General features: G+C 36.8%; 1 protein-coding gene across 19 annotated transcripts in view; it reads right to left on the bottom strand.

Moving 5' to 3' along the window:
- The window catches only part of tnika (TRAF2 and NCK interacting kinase a), an 83,246-nt gene that overhangs the window by 19,494 nt on the left and 47,013 nt on the right, over positions 1-16,739 (bottom strand). For 4 of the 19 annotated variants that reach the window (XM_028437413.1, XM_028437414.1, XM_028437417.1 and 1 more), the window contains exons 11-18: positions 13,132-13,198; positions 12,866-13,064; positions 11,531-11,659; positions 10,923-11,009; positions 9,635-9,826; positions 7,810-8,268; positions 1,037-1,171; positions 593-841 (exon numbers count right to left, since the gene is read on the bottom strand). In XM_028437413.1, the coding sequence (XP_028293214.1) occupies positions 593-841; positions 1,037-1,171; positions 7,810-8,268; positions 9,635-9,826; positions 10,923-11,009; positions 11,531-11,659; positions 12,866-13,064; positions 13,132-13,198 (1,517 nt within the window). The remainder of the gene's footprint in view (positions 1-592; positions 842-1,036; positions 1,172-7,809; positions 8,269-9,634; positions 9,827-10,922; positions 11,010-11,530; positions 11,660-12,865; positions 13,065-13,131; positions 13,199-16,739) is intronic. The other 15 variants (XM_028437421.1, XM_028437422.1, XM_028437430.1 and 12 more) reach the window with 8 other exon arrangements.

The raw sequence follows: 16,739 nt of genomic DNA, 5'->3' as shown, positions 1-16,739 counted from the left end.
TCTGATCAAACAGCATGTGAACGCATATATGGAAACATTTCTTTAAGTACAAAAAATATCATTTAAGTACAAAAAAAGATTTTAAGTAGTACAGAAAATATCTTTCAAGTGCAACAAATATCCTTTAGGTAAAAAAAAATATCCCAAAAAAAATGATTGAAGTGCAAAAAAAATTCCTTTAAGTACAAAAAACTCAAATTCAACATCGCAAAACTCTCGAGTGACTTTTGTCACAAATTTTCCTGCAGATTTACAAACAAATGCCAGCAAACATCTAAAGTTTCTACAGTAAAACTTTTAAAGTAAAATAAATGTCTTGTTTTCTACTTTGATATCTTTGTGAAACATTTCTTTATATTTGTATTTGTTTGATTGGTATGTTTCTTATTTGCAAAACGAGCTGCATTAGTTCATGAATGTTGTCTTTTATTTTAATATAACATGTTTTTTGTGTTTTTGGCATCAGAAATATAAGAATCTGTATTTTTTAAAACAGGTAAAAGTACTTTGACACCCAATGATGTTTTAAATTGAATCATAACTCGTATTAATAATCCTTTCACAGTATTTCCTGGTTTTTGAGGTTCCAAACCTTGGGGGGGATGTCCTCCTCTCTGAGCCACGCTGTCCTGTCCCTGTCTCTGTCCCGCTCATCCCTGCTGGTGATGCGCCCTGGGGCTCCTGGGGTATCAGGGGAGGGGTCTGAGTTCTGGCGGGGCATGTCCGGCCTGGGGGAGCCCCCACTGACCCCTTCACTTAACACTGAGCCCGACTGTTCCTGCAGGGACTGGGAACCAGACATGGAGCTGGAGTGGGTCTTCACTGGAACCAGGTGGGCCATCTATAGAGAGGAAGAGGAGGTTTATTAAAGAGTGTGTGTGTGTGTGTGTGTGGGGGGGGGGGGGGTAAAGAGTGGGAGGGGGGATGAAGAGGAAAGGGGACAAAAATGAAGGAAAAAACACATTCAGCTTGATTTTCTCCACCTAGAACGAGGCCAGACATTCTCTCACACACACACACACACACACACACACACCTGTGGTTGGATGGAGCGATGGATGGGTGGGGTGTGGGCGGGCTGCATGCCCCCCCCGCTGCTGAAGGACTCTGAGCGGGGAGGGAGGGGGGAGTCTTTTTCCTGTTGTCTGTTGAGCTTAGAACGCTCCTCCACCTGAGACGAGTCACACACCTCCGTCACTCACAACACAAAGCAACGACACACCTGAGCCCCCGTGGAACGCCATCATCATCATCATCATCATCATCATCATCACTAACACCATCATCTAAAGCACCAGCCAATAAACGAGCTTAGCCTCGTTAGCTCAGTGGGAGAGTTCATAATGTGAAGATTTAGATTTTAGGACAGATTTCATTTGTTATTTCAGAGCAAAGATTGGCAACACAAAAATGTGATCGTATCTGATCTGAGGGTCACATGATCAACATTTGAATAACAACCAATCAGGGCATTAATACAGGAATCACCAAATGGTTTTTGTAAAATGTGTGTGTGTTTGTGGTTATTTTGTGTTTTTCAATTCAATTTGCATATTTCTATTGTTGTTTTGTCAATTTTCTGTCATTTTGTGTGGATTTTTCAGATTTTTCTTTTTTGTTTTTAATCAACAGGTGTGTTTTAAACAACAACTCTAAAAACCCAAAACAATATAAAAAAAAACTACTCAAAAACACACATGATGACAACAAAAATACACAAAACAACAACAATAGTACAAGAATGAAAACAAAAAACATGCAAAACAACAAGATAAATAGACAATTACTACCAAAGAAAATATAAAAATAACAAAAAAAAAAAAAAAAGAGAAAATGAGAGAAAACTGCAAAACTAAATTAAATGACATCAAAAACACACATTTAGTCCAAAACACATAAAACAACAATAAAAAACACACTAACTCTTTGTAGTTTCCTGTGTTAATGCTCTGATTGGTCATTATTCTAATCATGTGACGCTCAGATCAGACACTATCATGTTATCTGCTGTAATAAAGGGTGCTCATCTCAGGGTCTACCACATGGTTGTAGCAATGCGGGAATTTCCCATTTTTCTCAGAATAATTGTATTTTAGCCAAATTAAATAAATCATTTTTATTAACAGAATGCAGGCAGCAGATTTCATCCACAAGCCTAAAAAAAAAATTAATTAAAAAATAAATTTGGAAAAATAAAAAGTACCAAAAAAATATTATTCATATATTAAGTAAATTCCTGAATATTGAAGTGTTTTATTAAAGTTGGGCCACTTTTGGGTCTCGACGTTTGAGGAGAGAAGTTTAGTTTTAGTTATAATTAATACTTTTTATGTATAATAACAGATTTATTTTGAGTAACTCTTGTCCCACCTACAGCTAACGAGTCACAGCGTCCACGGGCCAATGAAAAACGCTGAATCATCAGACGCTACATTCAGATCAAAGCAATGACAGTGTTGTTGTTGTCATGTCCTTTTGTTTGTTTACATTCAGGAGCCAATCAGAGAGGAGATCACAGAATAACTATGTGAGTAAAGCAGAGGCTTTTCTCCTGCTGCTGTAATCTGATAATCAGATTATCTGACGAGCACCAGGGACCGTCTGATGCCTAATTCACACTTTTACTCCCCAAAAAACTCTAGTGGTTTTAAAGTTTAGAGGCTGGTTGCTCAGCGGGGCATCGTTGGATTATCCAACAGGTGAATAGTCACACAAATCTGCTTTTTAAAGGCTTTAGTCATTTCAGATGAGCTCATAATCCTGATGGATTATTCCAGATTATGAAACAGCTAACACCGTCATTCTTCCAATCTGTGTCAGCAGCGTGCTAGTGAGTCAGAGGTAGAAAAGAAAACTCCTCCTGAAATATTTAGTGTTAGTTCTGCGTCACAGCCCAGTTTGATCTGCAAAGGTAGAATTAGTCCGTGTTAGTGAGAAATATGTTTTAATACCAGAGTCTGACTACATATAAAGGGTCTTTAGGTAATAACACCACATAAATATAGCTGCTGCACAGCAATGGTCAGGGGCCAGGCAATATCAGACAGAAATGGAAACTTTGGAATGAGTCAAGGTTTGAACTCATAACCTTTAACACTAAAAAAACATCCTCTTTATCAGGGGTTCTCAACCTTCAACAAACTAAGAATATCTTCTGAACAATTTTGCTAATTTTTACCTTTTTTCTGCAATTACACCAAACTTTTTACACCAAACACTTTTTCTTGCCATATTTTTGCTCCTTTTAATGTATTTTTGCTACATTTCTCCCATTTCTGACACTTCTACATCACATTTTTATGTCTTTTCTACACATTTTTTCCACTTTCCAGACATGTTCAGCACTTATAAACCATTTCTACCACTTTTACACATAATGCCACATATGTTGACCCATTATTGTCACTTTTAACTTCTTTTCACCAAATTTTATGATTATTTTTTGCCTGTTTTAACCACACTAACATTTCGTCATTCCCATTATTTGTCAGTTTAAACTAATTGTTACTAATTTTTTTGCCCCTTTTTAACCACTTCTTTCTGTCCATTTTTATCCACTTTAATTTGTAACTTTTAACCAATTTCTGTGGTTTTTTTAAAATCCCATTTTATCACCTTTTTCACCATTTTTGGTCACTTTGAACTCTATTTATTTCTGATTAAAACAAAGATTTCCATCTTTAAGATGACTACGTCATGAATAACAGTGGATATTATTTAGATAAATAAATAAATGTGGTTAGTACAGATTTATAGAATAATGGAGCTGCTAGTTTTTGAGATAAAATTCTGATATTTTCCAAATAGACCATAGAATTGTGTCATTATTTTTAATGAATATTGATCATTTATTTAGCAATATTTTGCAAGTATATGGTTACATTACAGTTTAGAGTCAAACATTTTGATGTTTAGGAAATCATAAATGTGTGGATGGTTTGTGTCTGAATATGAGCTGTAGACAGTGTCAATTCAGCAAAAATAGTAAAAGGAGTTTTATAGTTTTTGATAAAAACACAGTGATGACTTTATAATTTACAATAGGTTCAAATGTACCAAAGTTTATTTAGTATTAGGGCAACATGTTGGTGAAAGTTGTAAATGTGTAGCACATTTGGTTGATTTATTGTGAATTTTCAAAATGTGGAACATTAGAGGTTTGCTGTAGCACCACGTTTAATGGGACTGGAGCTTTGTGATAAATTTGGTCATTTTTAATGCACTGGAAGAAGGATTTCCTCCGAAAAAGAACATTTTAGCTTAGTTTGCCCGGCCCCTGATTATGTATTAGTTACTACCCAAAAAACATTTTTTTTCTACAAGAAGAGCAGATACTGGAAGAAGCTGCATCTACGAGAAGAAAGATACGTAATGTGAGTAAAAGTGTGACAAAAAGGATCCCACCACCTTTTCACCAAAGTGGGACACGATTGGCTGGTTGACTGACCTACAGTGAAGCTGTGAAGGTCGCTCCCTGATGCCATTAAACACTAATACGTGTGTCGTGGCGTTCACAGGGTTGGGTTACAGTGATTGGTTGGTTTGAATGTCGGCATTTCACCTTTGGATCTCATTCCCAGCAGAAAGATTTTCTCAAATCAATGAAAAAATCAGGTAAAATAACAAGGAGTGACAAACAGATTATATAAAAATATAATATGTGTCTATTTTTCAATTTATTGAATGATTTGTACTTCTATTTTTGTGTGAAGTGCAACACAAAGTCCCTCTGCTACACAATGGGAGTTAAAAAAACACAAAAACTTCACAGACGCACAAAAAACACAAAGCAGTCACAAACTAATTCAGTGGAGTTTGAAAATACAAAACATCATTCACAAACTAATGTTTTGTTTTTGCAAATAAGATACGCACCAATCAAACAAATACAGCATGTTTTACACACGCAAAGAAACTTTTCTAAAAATACCAAAAAATATACTACATTCATTTGTGTGTACCTGAAGGACATTTTTGATCTAGAATGACATTTTTTTAACTTGAAGAACACTTTTTGTAGTTGAAGGACTTTTTTATAGTTGAATTGATTTTTTCTTAACTTGAAGGACATTTTTGTGCATAAAGTAAATGTTTTGAACTTGAAGGAATTTTTTTCATAGTTGAAGGACATGTTTTGCCGTTGAGGTTAATTTTTTTGTATTTGAAGACATTGGATTGGTGCGTTTCTTATTTGCAAAACATTCTGCAGCTTTTTTTGTACTTTTTTTTTTAACTAGAAGGATTTTTTTTAATTAAAGGTACATTTCTTGTACTTGAAATAAATGTTTCGTACTTAAAGGACTTTTTAATAGTTGAAAGACATTTTTTTTGTTGTAGACATGCTGTATTTGTTTGATTAGTACGTTTTTTATTTGCAAAACAGTCTGCATTAGCTTCTGAATGAAACCACACATTCACAAAACACACACAGTTTGTTTGTCAATCGGTGGGCGTGACTACTACATGTTTTTTTTTTTGTGTTTGTGAAGTTTTTGCAGGATTTTAACTTCTTACTGGACTTGGACGGTTGATTCTGAATCCGTAAGCTTTCCAAAATAAAAGCACACAATTCCTTACATCTCCCGGTTTGATATTTAGCTAATTGCGCTGTCCTGATTGGACAGTGCATGTGCCATGGACATCCTTCTGAAGTAGGTTTTTAGTTCTCTGATGGGTTTGAAGCTATAGACAAGAGGAGAATTTGGTGTTTACGGTTAAAATAAATAAAGTTTAGCCCTGACACGCAGGATAAATGAGCCTCAGAACTCATCTACTCTCTTATCGTCTACTTTTCCTTTATCCAGACTCAGGATGGAGCCTTTAAATCGTAAACATGGAGGTCACAGCTCGTCCCAAGGATAACACGGAAAGACGGATGATCAACCACACACCCACCAATATTCAAATCACGCTGAACGCCTTGGAATTTAAAGCAGACGCACGCACACACACACACACACACACACACACACACACACACACACACACACACAGAGCTAAAAAATCAAACGAGATCTAACGTGATGGAACACTGCATCCCAAGCAACTCCGTACTTGGGATGATTTTCCGACTTATTACTTGAAAAAGGGTCTTTGAACGCCACCTGAAGTCGGAGCTCCTGCTCGTTAAAGTCAGGATAATTTAAATTATTAATTAAAACAATATAATATATATGTTGGGAGATATTTCCACGTTCTGCTGTTCAACACAATTTAAGTCTGAGATCAGAATTTTCAACTGGGAAATTTTCCGAGTTGCCTTGAACGCAGCATTACAAGCTTTTAACTTATGATTGTTATGTATTTTATAAAATGAATTATTATTATTAATATTATTCCGCTCAACGCCACAAAACAGAGTAAGTCAAGATGTTAAATATTGAACAAGTTTAATATTTACGAGTGTCGACCCCATTGTGTTTCAGAGCAGATTATTAGAACAAAGCTCAGACCACACCATCGTCTGATGAGACATAAAACCGTTGGTCGAGGACGAGGAAAATCAACGACCGTGTTTTCCTATTTCACACACCGCTGTATTGGCCGCATTCCAATTATTTAACAATTTTCCAAGAAAAATTCACATAAAGGCTGAATTGTCACATAGGCTGCACCCTATTGGCTGATGAGGGTGCCCTTCAAAGCCTCGGCCAATTAGAACGTGCAGGTAGGAGGGCTGCTGTACTGGTTTAATGGAGATTTACATGTATTTTGATGAGTTTAAACTGAAGTCTCCTCCTCTCTGCTCCACGTCTGCGTATCAGATCATTACAGCTTTTTATGGCACTTTTTACTGGAACCAGACTGATACATGGCTCCGCCCCAGACGTGATCACTTCTGAATAAACCTAACGTCGTTTCTTACTTCCTACTATTAAAAACTAGCGGAGATATCTTACATTTTAAACCTTATTGTACTTTTTTTTCGCTCTTTCCACCATAAATCCATACGTGCCGGTATTTGCTTCTTTTTTCAACCAAACGTCTCATTTTTGGCACAGAAAAAACAACAAATATTCAACAGATGTATGACTTCTGTTCTGAGTTATTAAAGCTGTTACATTTTTCTCATATTACGTGGAGCTGGTTTTTAAATATTCAGTTCAGTCATTCAGCTGTAGGGGGGGCTGTCAGTAATATTCTACCTCCTACAGACGCACACACTGGACACACGTGTGCACACCGTCGTATTGGCCACACCCTCAACTTGAAAATAATATATACAGTTTATTCGTGTGTGTACCCTGCTTTAGAGGACGTTCAGAAAACATGGGACTATTTTCCCGTCAGTAAAATACTGATACAGGGAACGTAGACGTACACAAACATAGAAGTACAAATGAGTGCTGGTGTCTATTCTTCTATAGATAAGCTTTGGAGGGACGTATAATGTGAGGACATGTTACTCTGGGTCTGAGATCCATGAGGAGAACAATGCAGGGAGCTGTGGGATGTCAACCTGTGTGAGATGATGATGGGAAACGGAGCTGGACGGGGAGAGTCCAGCTGGAGGTAGAAGTGGGAGGGGAAAGCGTCGGCGGGGGTGGGGCCTAAGGCGTCTCCAGGCAGGAGCTGCGGAGCTCCAGGGGAGTTGGGCCTGGACGTTTGGGGATTAAGACCCAATGATATCAGAGAACTATCGTGTCCAATCAGAGGGAGGGGCTTCAGTCGGGACAGGAAGTGCATGTGTTCAGGGACCTGACTGGAGGCGGGTGAGTAAGAATGTCTCTGTCGAGGCAGGGCGGAGTAGAGATGCTGATCTATACACTCTACATCTACTCTAGCACGGCCAGTGAAACCAGAACTAACCAGTTTGAACAACGGGTTGGATCCAGCCTGAGTTTTCTGAGATTTGAACCCGAGGATGGACGCCTCCCTGGGCTTTTCTTTCTGGTTCTTGAGTCCGACTGGAACCGGCTGAGGAACCACCACGTTAGACTGGGACGCCGCTCTCTGACTGGGAGCGTCCTGGTTCTTCTTCGTTGGTCCTGGAATGCGACTCTTGTCGTTGTGCCTCTGAGCTCTAAACTCCCTGACCTGCTGACTGATCTCCTTCTTCAGGCCGGGGTCTAGAACCTCCCCGGGGTCTAAGGACATGCACATGTGGGGGAGGGGGGAGGAGAGGAGCTGGGCAGCGTGGGACGGTGTTCGTCTGGGGGCCTGAACTCGTTGCGGCCCCTGGGGGCCAGACGACGGTACGTTGAATGACTGGTGGTGTCGGAGGAGGGGGTGGGGGGGGTTACCGTGAGCATGCTGCTGCTTTAGGACCTAGGAGTCAGAGGCAGAGTCAGAAAGGGGCGGAGCAACAAACACAGATGTGACATCATGGCATGAACAGGAGACAAACTTCATTCAGACTCAAAAAAAAACAAGATCTGCAGATTATTTGAAAACAAGCTGAAACAAAGCAAAAAAAACACAAAACACACAAATACCTTAAATATTTATCAGATAAAGACATAGTGTCACCTCAGAGATCAATATTTACAAAACCATTGATGTAAAAAGATGAAATATTAACACTCATCAACATTGTTGGAAAAGTTGGATTGTTCAACCTTTTCAATGTGCGACCCGCCAAAATAAAGGTCCCAGAGAGCGGGGACCCTTCAAAATAAAGGTCCCAGAGAGCAGGGACCCCCACTGAAGCTGAAGGTGGTTGAACACAGACATGAACATTGAAGAACAGTCATGTGGAGACAGGACCATCTATAAGGGGGAATAAAGGAGAGATTTTTGGGGTCCATCCATAAAGTCAGTAAAATGATGGTCTATTGTTCTATGAATCTGTGATAACCACATTTATTTATTCATCTGAATAATATCCACTGTTATCCAGGAACGTTTATTAATATTATTATAGTCATCTTAAAGATGGAAATCATGGTTTTAATCACTAATAAAATGGTGAAAAATGTGATGAAATGGGATTTTAAAAACCACAGAAATTGGTTAAAATTTGCAAATTAGAGTGGACAAAAACAGACAGAAAAAGTGGTAAAATAAAGAGTCAATATTGGAACAATTAGTTTAAACTGGCAAATAATGGACATGACAAATTGTGAATGTGGTTAAATTGGCAAAAATAAACATGAAATCTGGTGAAAAGAGGTTAAAATTGACAATAATGGGTCAACATATAGACATTAGGTGTAAAAGTGGTAGAAATGGTTTATTTGTGCTGAAAATGTCTGGAAAGTAGAAAAATGTGTAGAAAAGTCATTAAAATGTGATGTAGAAGTGTCAGAAATGGGAGAAATGTAGCAAAAACACATTAAAAGGAGCAAAAATATGACAAGAAAAAGTGATGAAAATGGGTAAAATTAAGCAAAAATGGGCTCAAATTATTAAAAAAAAATATTCCTAGTTTCTTGAAGGCATGAGTGAAAACATCAGAAATGTGTTGAAAAGTCACTTTGTCAGAGTTTTTTGGGGCCAAACAAAGAAATCACAGTGAGATTGAAGTAAAAACATCTATGCATCCGTCTGCAGGACTCCACATCCCACAATGCAATGCACCAAACTTTACCAACAATGACAATAAGGAGTTAAGGAGTTATTGATCTATGACACTTTGTCTTTATCTGATGAAAACGATGGTATTTAAATGGTGCACGTCGTAGTGCGTTCTTACGTCTTTAGCCCAGGCTGGTTTATCGTTGGGGTTGATGACGTCTTTATAGTGGTACAGCTGCTTCTTCTCAGCCTGTCGTCCCTCCTGCTGCTGCTGCTGCTGCAGAGACACCAGGTAGGCCCTCTCCTGCTGGAGCTGCCTCTGGAGACGCTCCGCCTGACGCTGCTCCTCAATCTGCTTACGCTTGTACTCCTGGAAGAACGGACGGAGGTGAGGAACAGCGGAGAACCATCAGAAGGTGAAGGTAACGACACGACCTGAAAACTCCTGGATGGTTTTTGTTTGTCCAACACATTCCATGGATGTCTGATTAATGGACTTTACGTTTCAGAATAATTTCTGCTTTCTAACGAGGTTCATTGCTCCTCCCATAAAGACCCCAAAACATACAATATACAAACACTTATGTGAAGGTTACATGCAACAATAACATCACTATAGGAAATATTATCACACCAGAAACCACAGATAAATGACAAAAAAATGTACAAAACGACAACAAAAATACACAAAGTTGCAGGGAAAATACATACACTAAAATGCAGAAATAATTTAAAAAAAAAAGATTCCAATAAAACCTACAAAAAAAAATACATAAAACTGACCACAAGTAAATAACAAAAAAATAAACAAAGCGACAAAAAAACAGTAGAAATGATTACAAAACACAAAATTACAGGAAATATGTATCCATAGAAAAGCATAAATAAAAAAAATGATTACAGGAAAAATACACAAAACAGACAACAAAAACACAGAAATGAATCCAAAAACATTCAAAACTACAGGAAAAATAAATACACACAAAAAACGTACAAAAAAATACACAAAGTTACTTCAGAAACCACAAATAAATAACAAAAATATGCAAAACGACAACAAAACACATAGAAAATGACAGATATGATAATTACAAAAAAGCACATACACACAAAATGACTTCAGAAACACACGACAACAAATAAACTAAAAAATACACAAAACGACAACAAACCCACATAGAAATAACTCTAAAAACAATGAATGAATGAGTGAAAACCTTCAGACAAACAGTTTATAGGACATGTTGGTGTTGGATCAAATCATTTCTAACGTTTGGAACTCAAAGATTTTCCTTCTGCTGAACTTTTTAGCGTTAAATACCTTTGATTAACGGATTTCCTGAGGAATAGTTACTGTAACTGTTTCCCTTGACACGATTCACATTCAGCAAAGTGAATGCATGCATGGATTAGGGAGCACAACACCAAAAACAGACGGGATGTGAGACGTTTAACGGCACCGTTACCATTAATAAAGCCTGTTCCTGTAGGAGCTGCTGCTGCAGGATCTCTAACTGCCTCTGTTCCTCTTCCAGCTGTCTACGGATATACTCCTGAGCAGCACGGCACGGCACAAGGAGACAGAAATAGATTAAGAGAACAAGTTGGAATCACACACAAAGAAAGAAAGATGCAGTAATCTCCCGACGTAGCAGCAAAACGGGAAGAGGAAAGAAGTCAGACGTAAGGAGTAAACACAGAAAATATCGATGAAAAGAAGGATGTAGCTGGAGGGAAACAATAAGTAGAGAAAATAGAAATAAGTAGAGCTTTTAAAGCTGACAGAGAGGACAAAACACAAACAAATCTAAGAGTGGGATTGAGTTTAACAAACAAAGCAACACCTTTGAGTTTTAGTGTAGATTATGATCACATTTCCTCATGTTTTCAAGGGCTTTACATTATAAAAGCCAAAATAAAGTAGATATTAAAGTCCTCTTTATAGAATAAATGACGTTCACACTCTGGTTAATTTAAAAAACTATTCAGAAGCATTCTAATGAGAAGGAAAGAGGTGATAAAATGTAGTGGTGAGGTGACAGTGATTTTAGGGTTTATTAGTTATTGTATGAACCTGTGTATGAACCTGTTCTCTCTCTGCGTGCCTCCTCTCCTCCTCTCTACGGAGCTGTTCCATTTCTTCATAACGTCTCCTCTGTTCTCTCTCGTGTTGTTTCCTGAGCTCACGCTCACGCTGCTGCTGCTGCAGAACCAGATCAATCACTGATCAGTTTATAGATGATCAATGAAGCAAAAAAAACATCCAAAAGTGCTGTAAAAACAGATGTTCCTTCCTTTACACGTTGTCGTGTCCCCCAAAGCAACAGAACAAAGTAACTGCAGAAATACAACAACAAAAACCATATGAAGTTACAAAAATACACAAAAGGACAACAAAAATAACAGAAACATATATATATATATATATATATATATATATATATATATATATATATATACAGTATGTATATAACAGAAATACACACAAAAGATAAAAGACTAATAAAAATACACAAAATGAAGACATTTAAAAAATAACAACAAAAATATACAAAATAGCAAAGGACCACAAAACAAAAACAAAAAACCAAAATGACTAAAATATATAAAAAGGTTGCACAAGAAAACAAAAAATTACTAGAAAATGACATAAAAAGTTACAAATAGAAATAGACAAAATAACAGATATTTACAAAATGACACAAAAAACACATAAGAATAACAAAGAAATTTACAAAAAATGACAAATGATGACAGAAATACACAAAAAATGCGCAAAAAACACTAAAAATAGGCAAAAATAACAAACATTTACAAAAGGTGGTGGGAGGGGCCAATGACGCTTCCGTCAGAGCAGCTGTGGCTACAACAGAAGTTTACCACCACTTCAGTATTTATTACATCTGTCAATATGTTCAGTGAGGTGATTTAGAGGCGATATAATGAACACACAATGAGTCATCACTTTTAGACTCAGCAGAAACATCTTCAATCTAAAACTGTGGAAGATTTTGTGCAAAATGTGAGGATGATTCTCTGGTTGGAGGTAATTTAACGTTTCATAAATAATGTTTTGGGATCATATCACACATTTCATGGGATTGTTTCCTGTTAAACAGCTAGCTGAGGGTTAGCATGTGGCTAACGTCGCTCATGCGTGATTTCAGCGTAACCATCCCAATTTTTGTAAATCACCTAAAGCATATAAAATGTAAAAATAATGACTTTATTGACCCTATTTATCATGTTTGGTATGATTTCTCAAAGTTTATACAGCAGTAAAGTCATTGAAACAGGGAAAGATGATGAAATGGAAACGAGTAAACCCTGAAAAAGACTTTAGTAAACGTTGGTGGACAATCAGAGGAACCAAACAAAGATGGTACAGTAGATGGTCTGTGGTTGGTACCTCCTCCAGCCTCCTCCTCTGCTCCTTCTGCTCCTCGATGCGTTTCTGTCTCTCAGCCAACAGTAAACGTTTGTGCTCCTCGTTCTGCTGCTGCTCCAGCTGCTGACGTCTCTGAGCCTCAGAACGCTCCTTATTGGCCAGCTGGAGGCGCAGGAAGTCCCGCCTCAGGGTGGACTCGCCCGGGATGTTGATGATGGAGCTGAGAGGAAGTAGATGAGAGCGTGTTTTTAACCTGGTGGTGTTTGTGTTTGTGATTAAACACGTACCTGGGTTCACCCATGTCTCTGTCTTCATCCTCCTCTTCACTTCCACTGTACTCATACTCTGTCTCATCTAAACATAAACAATAAGTACGTTAGTTTAGCTCTACTGTACTCGTACTCTGTCTCATCTAAACATAAACAATAAGTACGTTAGTTTAGCTCTACTGTACTCATACTCTGTCTCATCTAAACATAAACAATAAGTACGTTAGTTTAGCTCTACTGTACTCATACTCTGTCTCATCTAAACATAAACAATAAGTACGTTAGTTTAGCTCTACTGTACTCATACTCTGTCTCATCTAAACATAAACAATAAGTACGTTAGTTTAGCTCTACTGTACTCATACTCTGTCTCATCTAAACATAAACAATAAGTACGTTAGTTTAGCTCTACTGTACTCATACTCTGTCTCATCTAAACATAAACAATAAGTACGTTAGTTTAGCTCTACTGTACTCATACTCTGTCTCATCTAAACATAAACAATAAGTACGTTAGTTTAGCTCTACTGTACTCATACTCTGTCTCATCTAAACATAAACAATAAGTACGTTAGTTTAGCTCTACTGTACTCATACTCTGTCTCATCTAAACATAAACAATAAGTACGTTAGTTTAGCTCTACTGTACTCATACTCTGTCTCATCTAAACATAAACAATAAGTACGTTAGTTTAGCTCTACTGTACTCATACTCTGTCTCATCTAAACATAAACAATAAGTACGTTAGTTTAGCTCTACTGTACTCATACTCTGTCTCATCTAAACATAAACATTAAGTACGTTAGTTTAGTTTTCTTTAGATTTCCTCAGTTAAAAACACAACAAACATTTATTTTTATCTTTATTGTGTTTGTTTGAACTGAAGAAGATTAAAAAATAAATCTGGTTTAATGACATTTTCAAAGCTAATTTCCCCCATTATTGTGTCATTTAAAACACGTCTGCTGCCTTTAGAATCAATGCTGCCTACATTTTTGTATGTTTTTCAGAGCATTCCTCTGTTCCTGTCAAGATCTTTTTTCACATCAATTGATAAACTAATATCAGAGTTCATTTGGAATAAGAAAATACCTAGAATACGTAAAAATATCTTACAACGTCATTGTCAAAATGGTGGATTTTCCCTCCCGAACTTTGGTAAATGTTAAATGAACTTGATTTATATAGAGCTTTATCACCACTGAAACAGTCTCAAAGCACTTTACATATCAGCTCATTCACCCAATCACTCTCACATTCACACACCAGTGGGACAGGACTGCCCAAGGACACTTCGACACATAGTCAGGTACTGGGATCGAACCGCCAACCTCTCGATCAGAAGACGACCCTCTACCACCTGAGCCACGGTCGCCCTTTCAACAATACTACTGGGCTGCCAACATATGAAATAAACTCTACTGGAAAGGATCCCAAAACTCTGATTCAACCCCTAAATGGCTTCAATTGGAACATTTGTCCTGTCATTCTACCTCTACCTCTACCTCTACCTCTTTAGATGCATTGCTTAATACAAATCTTCCTTTATCTAAACGTATATCTGAATATTCTTCAAATCCAATAATTAAACACTCTTTTAAGATATGGACGCAATTTCAAAGAGTTTTTTCATTAAAAGATATTTCAATCCTATGACAAAAAACCATCTCTTCAAACCATCAATCATGGACAAAGCGTTCGATGTCTGGGTTAAAGGAGGAGCCACTACAATTGGAAATATGTTTATTAACGACACTTTTGCATCTTTTGATCAATTGACATCAAAATTCAATATTCCACGGTCACATTTCTTCAGATATCTTCAGATTCGTAATTTTGTATCAACATTTATCTCCTCTTTTCCATCCACACCGACCAGCTGAACCCATGTTCTAAAGGCTCCATTGGACTTGTTTGTTCTTTAATTTACACTCACGACTTGAAACCTTTGATCAGGTTGAAAAACTGAAGAATTATGGTTAGAACTTTCTGAGAGAATCTGAGAAGAAGCTGTGGTAAATATACACTGTTCTTCCCTTTGTTTAAGACACGCCGTGATCTAATTTAAGGTCATGCATCGCCTCCATTGATCCAAAATCAAACTGTCTAAAATGTTTCCTGATATTGATCCCTTGTGTGACCGTTGTAGGCAAGCACCAGGAACTCTTACACACATGTTTTGGTCCTGCATAAAACTGGATGGGTTTTAGAAACTGATATTTTCAACATTTACAGATGTCATAAAAACGTCATTAAAACCCACTCCCATAGCGGCGATATTTGGGGTCAAACCACCTGACTTGCATCTCAGTCGTTGGGTCAAAACTATGGTTGCTTTTGGTTCTCTCTTGGCACGCCGACTGATTGTTTAAATGGAAGGACAAACATCCTCCGAGTTTTCAATGATGGCTAAATGATATTGTTCATTTTTTGAAATATGAGAAAATACGATACACCACAAGGGGCAGTGCCCAGAAATTTTATACTATCTGGAGAACTTTTCTCACTTACATAGAGAAAATGAAATCTAAGGATACTGTAAATTAGAGCTATTAAGTTATTTATTTTGTTGTTCACTCATTATTTTTTTCAATTCATTTTTAGTTTATGTACAGTATGCATATATGTGGGCATGTGTGTATTGTGTACATATGCATATATTTATTTTGTATATTTTATATACTTTCTATAATTTACCCTTTCTCAGCATGTTTGAACTTCCGTTATTGTTTATAAAACAGCTGGAGCTATGGGTGGGGGAGGGGATGTTTCACTGTTCTTAAATGAAACATCATTGATGTCAATGTTTTTGTTTATATGTATGTATAATTGAAAAAGTAACAATAAAAAAAATCTGGGAGTTTTTCACTAATTAACAACTTATTTAGATTTAAATTATGGGCAAGAAAAACTAAATATTGATGAAAAAGTCAATTAATTATTTTAAAAATGACACTTGTCACTGAGTTCTTCAATGCTTTGCACTGATTCTCATAATCTTCACTCTTCAGTTCAACGTATGTTTTCCAGCTATAAGTATATCAATATTTACATTATTTACAGCTTATATTTTGTATTTCTGCTCGTTTCAAAGCTTTTCCTCTTTACAGGAAATTCTTTTTTCCTGATTTCCTCCTCGTACTTTGTCGTGTTTTTCACACTTTGGTGGATTTCTAGAACTGACGACTGATCTTTAGATGAAAACAGCAAAATTCAACTCAAAACATACAGAAAATTTTCATTCTTCAATTTATGAAGTGAAACGAGCATCGTCATTGGTCAACAGCCGATCTGTTAAACGACCTTTTTTTTTGCTTTATTATGATGTTCTAAAATATGTGATTGTAAATTTTACGTTATTTTTTATGAAATTTGATGAATGACACAATTCTTTTTCTTTTAAAAAAGCAAAACTTTTACCCATTTTTTTTTTTTTTGCCACAATGGGAGGGGCTTGAACATTTTCATTCTTCAAAGGGGGGGGTTCAGATTCTGAAAATTTCCAGAATTTTGTGAAATTTTAAATTTTGTTCATTTTTTTAAATTGTATTAATTTTGAATGAATGCTAATATTTGTTCGGATATGATACAATTAAAAAACAAATCCCGTGAAAGGTTTATATTT

The sequence above is a fragment of the Gouania willdenowi genome, chromosome 22, assembly GCF_900634775.1.
Source record: "Gouania willdenowi chromosome 22, fGouWil2.1, whole genome shotgun sequence".
In the NCBI taxonomy this organism is placed as follows: domain Eukaryota; kingdom Metazoa; phylum Chordata; class Actinopteri; order Blenniiformes; family Gobiesocidae; genus Gouania; species Gouania willdenowi.
Note: the sequence above shows the minus strand (reverse complement) of the source record. Positions and strands in the feature narration are given on the sequence as shown.